The sequence below is a fragment of the Mustela erminea genome, chromosome 1, assembly GCF_009829155.1.
Source record: "Mustela erminea isolate mMusErm1 chromosome 1, mMusErm1.Pri, whole genome shotgun sequence".
NCBI lineage: Eukaryota > Metazoa > Chordata > Mammalia > Carnivora > Mustelidae > Mustela > Mustela erminea.
The window spans coordinates 125896926-125902357 of NC_045614.1; the positions used below are offsets into that span (position 1 = coordinate 125896926).

The 5432-nt window shown below is 37.6% G+C and overlaps 1 protein-coding gene across 1 annotated transcript; it reads left to right on the plus strand.

The window, feature by feature from the left end:
• The first annotated feature begins 591 nt into the window (after positions 1-591).
• Positions 592-5216, plus strand: LOC116590715 (proteasome subunit alpha type-1-like). The gene is given in 2 exon segments (XM_032342908.1): positions 592-600; positions 4047-5216. Coding segments are annotated over 2 exon segments (870 nt in total). The 3' UTR covers positions 4908-5216.
• The last annotated feature ends 216 nt before the right edge of the window (positions 5217-5432 follow it).

Here is a 5432-nt window from a genome sequence, read left to right on the forward strand (position 1 = left end):
TTCTCACTGAGGCAACAACTGTTACCAATATTCATCTGGAGACAATTTTATATATGTATAAATGTATGTGCAAGCATGTCTAGGAGAGAGAAATCCATGTCAGTACTCATAGATTTTCTAGCTTTTAGGAAGTCCATGTTATTTCATTGTGGTGAGCATTATTAGCACACTTTGACTAGTTACCCAGTGCTGGACATTAGGTGGCTTATAGTTTTAGTGACCACATATTGCTTGCAAGACTGTCCTTGCCTACAGACCTTAGTCTTTATGGGTTTTGTAATGTTAATAGGTGCTTCTAGAGTGTTCTCCAAGACGTTTGCCCTATTTAACCTCCGTTTCTACCCACTGGTATCTAACAGAGTGCTCAAGTTTATAATCTCCTGAGGCATAAATAATAATGACCTCAAGAGGGAGATATTTCCAAAATAAATCAACCTTTGATTATAACAGTTCTTATTCAAATACCTTATACAAGGAAGACGTGGCTTATTTATAAATAAAATTAATACTGAGAAATGTCAACTTAAGTGCTTCCAGAATAGAAGGTTTTCCCTTCTAAATGGGGTGATAAATTAATAAAATTTCAGAAAAATGGTATCAGTAGGAAAGCTGAACTATCTTTATTTTAACAAGAAGGCTAATGAGATAAACTGAAAATTTTGAAAGAATGACTTGCTTATTTTAATGCCCTTTGTCTCTGACCCTACCTTTAGTCCCTGGTTCCACATCTGCTAGATCTTGCTGTTATTTGTTTTAAAAATGCATGTGAGTTTGAGCCCCACATTAGGTGTGGAAATCACTTCAAAAAAAAAAAAAATCTTAAAAAAAAAGAAAAAAGAAAAGAAAAAGGCCTGTAAACTTCATGGGGCAGGCTCTTTCTTGTTGATAGTGAAGCCTGTGTTTGGTTCAGGCTCAGTATTTAAGCGCGGAGCCCAGCCAGCAGCAAGAAGGAACTTCTGGTATTGGGTTAGTTTGTGGTCATCTGGGAAAAACAGTGGAGGGAAGGCAAATAGTCCCTGGGGAGAAGCACGTGGTAGTACAGCAAAAACTTTGTAACCTTTAGTGGATCATTGGCTCCTTTAGGAAGGATCTAAATCTCTCTCCAGAAAAATGCACACATTCAAGTTATACAATATTTCGCATGCAATTTTTAAGGGAAGAAAAATTTTTCTTTCTTCCCTTCTAGGTTCTTTAACTAACTTAATACTTAAATTGACAGAGGACAGGTTAACAGGAGAAAAACAAATTTAATTTTGCATGCACAAGAACCCCATAAAAATATGAAATATTCAAAACAGTGACCAAAGCAGGAAGCTTTTATGCCTTTTAGATAAGGAAACAATGAATTTGTGAAGAATTGACAAAGCAAAGGGGTTTGGGTTTAGGGTAGCAAATTAATAAAGAAGTAACAAGATTTGTTTTTGTAACCTTCTCAGCCCTAAATTGTGTCTTTGGTGATAAGAATCCTTCCTATCCTCTTAGTACAATTAAGGTGACTTTCACATGGGGAATTTATTTTCTGTTCTCAGGGGGCACAGAGGAGGTTCTGATTATCCTTGTACTGACTGTTTCTCAAGTAATTTTAATTCAAGATAATCTATATGCCAAAGTGGCATATTTTGGGGTGACATATTCTGCTCCCCTTCAAATTCACAAGGCTTTATAGGACCCTCAAGCCCTTGGCCTAGAAGGCTTACACAAGAAAGTGTAATATTTATATTTATATTTACATGTATGAATATGTATATACATATATATAAAAAATAGACTATGAAATATAAATATACTTACGTTTTTATATTTCAGAGTCCAATATAAGTAAAAGAGCAGATCTTGCAAAAGCTATGACTACTTTACTTTTGGGTCCTTTCTGGCTTCAAAAAAAAAAAACCAGAGAGGCACAGAAAAGCATCCACTCTGTGTGTGTGTGTGTGTGTGTGTGTGTGTGTGTGTGTATGACTGTATATAGTCTACATACGCTTTATAGTTTTACACAATAGTCCTAGCTTCATGAAGGGCTGTAATTGGATATTTTTTCCATTAGATGGAGCTATATCTTTGTTACATGAGAATTTCATGAATTTTATTAAAGGAATGTTTTATAGGTGAAGAATTTTAAGGTGGAGCCAGAAGGAGATGCAAATTGAAATCATTTTTGGAGTAGCCATGCTACTTCTAACTTTTAAAATATCTTGAGTTGTTAATATGGGTGCATTTGCACAGGTCTTATTTTTTTACATGTTATTGATAGCATATTTTAAAAACTTTGCTTTTTGTGACCCCCTTAAAAATACCCAAACCAAACTTTTCTCCTAGGATAGCTGTTAATAGTATTTCAATTAGGAGAGTCTCTTATGGTTTCACAGTTTGCTGGGGGGTGGTGGGGTGGGAGGGTTAGGGTTGCTGGGTGATGGACACTGGGGAGGGTATGTGCTATGGTGAGTGCTGTGAAATGTGTAAGACTGATGATTCATAGACCTGTACCCCTGGAGCAAGTAATACATTGTATGTTAATTAAAAAATAGTATTTCAATTAGTACATTTCTAGAAACAGGTCCACAATCACTTGTTGGGATTCTGAAATATAAAAACCAGATCTTGAAAACAAACAAACAAACAAACCAACCAAGAAATTCAGCTAAATTTGAGTTTTGTATAAACACTAAATAACATTTCTAGTGTAAGTAGGTTCAATGTAATATTTGGGACATATCCAAAAACTTATTTGTTGTTTATCCAAAATTCAAACTTAATTGGGCATTCTATACTTTGTCATGTAACCCATTCTGAAAACCAAAGATTTTTGTAACTTATTTGATGGGAAAATATAGCCTATATTGATGTGAAACTATTTATAGTCTTTTCCTCACTTAGTGTGAATGTTTTTGTGAGTCACTGCAAAGATATTAACATGTTTGATTATGGACACTGCTGTGGCTCTGCTCGAGGTGTCACATAATATATGGTATTTGTGCCAGATTATCTTTTCAAATTTAGAAAAGTACTGAATTCCAAAATACAGCGGTCTCCAAGGCTTTTAGAAGATAGCTTATGATTCTCTGGTAATTTTTTTTTAGTAAATAAGAGAAATAATTATGCAAAAGTACTATAAGAAATTTTAAAAATCCAAAATTAGTTAATTATAGGTAATATGACTAGAAGTAAACCTCCGAATTTCCTTCTGAAAAGTGCGTCTTGGTCTTCCGCTGTCTTTAAGAACATCTGAAAAATAACACAGAGCACAGTGTACCTACAGTATAAACTGATAGTGGAGAGATCATTTAATCCTCTCCAGACAAAACAAAATCACCTTAGCTTCTGAAAGAGAGGTGGTGATCGTTCCTTCCCTTCAAACAAACAACCCCTATGGAAGGAGACTGCCTACCTTCCTTGGCATTACATTCCAGAATGCCGTGATTTTGCTACTTAAGAAATGCCTTCTAATTTGTCTTAAATGTGTCTGCTTTTGGTAGATCTTTAATAGAATACCTATTGATTTTCTCCTCAGATTTCTATTTTCAGATTAAATAATTGCAGTTCCCTTCTTCCATTATAGCCATTTGCCAAACCTTAGTATTATTACTACACACTTAACCTTAATCTGGTATAGATACAAGATTATACACACACCAGAATCACGCACCACAGCAGTGTCAGTGTTTATGATGTATTTACTAGGTCTTTTCCTGCTAGGCCTTTTTTACCACATCAGTTTCTTCTACTAACATTGACGACAGGTTTTTGTTCAATGAAATACCTAGTGTTCCCTTTTTCTTTTACGTGTATGTTTATATTGCATGCATCTTTTTTTTTTAAGATTTATTTATTTATTTATCTGACAGAGAGAGACACAGCAAGAGGGGGAACACAAGTAGGGAGTGTGGGAGGGGAAGAAGCAGGCTTCATGCTGAGCAGAGAGCCCGATTCGGGGTTCGATCCCAGGACCCTGAGATCACGCCCCGAGCAGAAGGCAGATGCTTGACTGAGCCACCCAGGCCCCTTGCATGCATCTTTATAAATGTTGGGGTTAAGAATCTGTGGCTTAGCGTTCCTCAGTCCACACTTGTGCAGGAAGCTGCAGCCAGATCCGCACTGGAACCCTGTTTTGCAACCAATATGACAATGAGGTCACTGTTTGGAGCCCTCAGGGAAGGATTCATCCAATTGAGTAGGCAGTGGAAGTTGTCAAACAAGATTCAGCCACAGCTGGTTTGAAATCAAAACCCCATGCCGTGTTGGTTGCATTGAAGAGAGCACAGTCAGAGCTTGTAACTCATCAGAAAGAAATTCTCCATGTGGACAAGCATATCGGTATGTCAGTTACAGGACTTACTGCCGATGCTAGACTGTTCTGTAATGTTATGTTCCAGGAGCATTTGGATTCCAGATTTGTATTTGACACACCTCTTCCTGGGTCTCATCTTGTATCTCTAATTGGAGGCAAGACCCAGACACCAACACAACAATATGGCCAGAGACCATATGGTGTTGGACTGCTTATTGCTGGTTATGATGATATGGGCCCTCACATTTTCCATACCTGTCCATCTGCTGACTATTTTGACTGTAGAGTCCTGTCCATTGGAGCCCGTTCTCTCTCAGCTTGTACTTACCTGGAGAGACACATCTCTGGGTTTATGGAATGCAATTTGAATGAACTGGTTAAACGTGTTCTGCATGTCTTACAAGGGACACTTCCTGCAGAACAGGACCTAACTACAAAGAATGTTTCCATTGGAATTGTTGGTAAAAACTTGGGAGTTTATGATGATGATGATGACGTATCTGATGATGATGATGTATCTCCATTCCTGGAAGGTCTTGAAGAAAGACCACAGAGAAGGGCACAGCCTGCTCAACCTGCTGATGAACCTGCAGAAAGGGCTGATGAACTGAAGCAACATTAAGTCATAAACCAGTCTATATGCTTATTATCAAGCCTGTAAGAATGCAGGAACACTACTGGTGATTATAATCTATACTGTGAACCAAAAGATGCGGGGTCGTCCTATGGTATGTTTCGGGAATCAGTCCATGTGTGTTTTTTCCCAAGCAACTTGTCTGAAATCATATAATGGTGTGTGCATTTTTCTTTGACAGGCTCTATACCATCATTTTCTAGAAAGTATAGTTATCTGTACTAATGTTTTTATATGAAGAACATAGTGTCTTTGTGGTTTTAAAGACAACTGTGAGGGGGCACCTGGGTGGCTCAGTGGGTTAGTGGGTTAGGCCTCTGCTTTCGGCTTGGGTCATGATCTTGGGGTCCTAGTATTGAGCCCCGCATTGAGCTGACTGCTCAGCAGGGAGCCTGCTTCCCTCTCTCTCTGCCTGCTTCTCTGCCTACTTGTGATTTCTCTGTCAAATAAATAAATAAAATTTAAAAAAAAAGAAGACAACTGTGAAATAAAATTGTTTCATCTGCCTGGGGG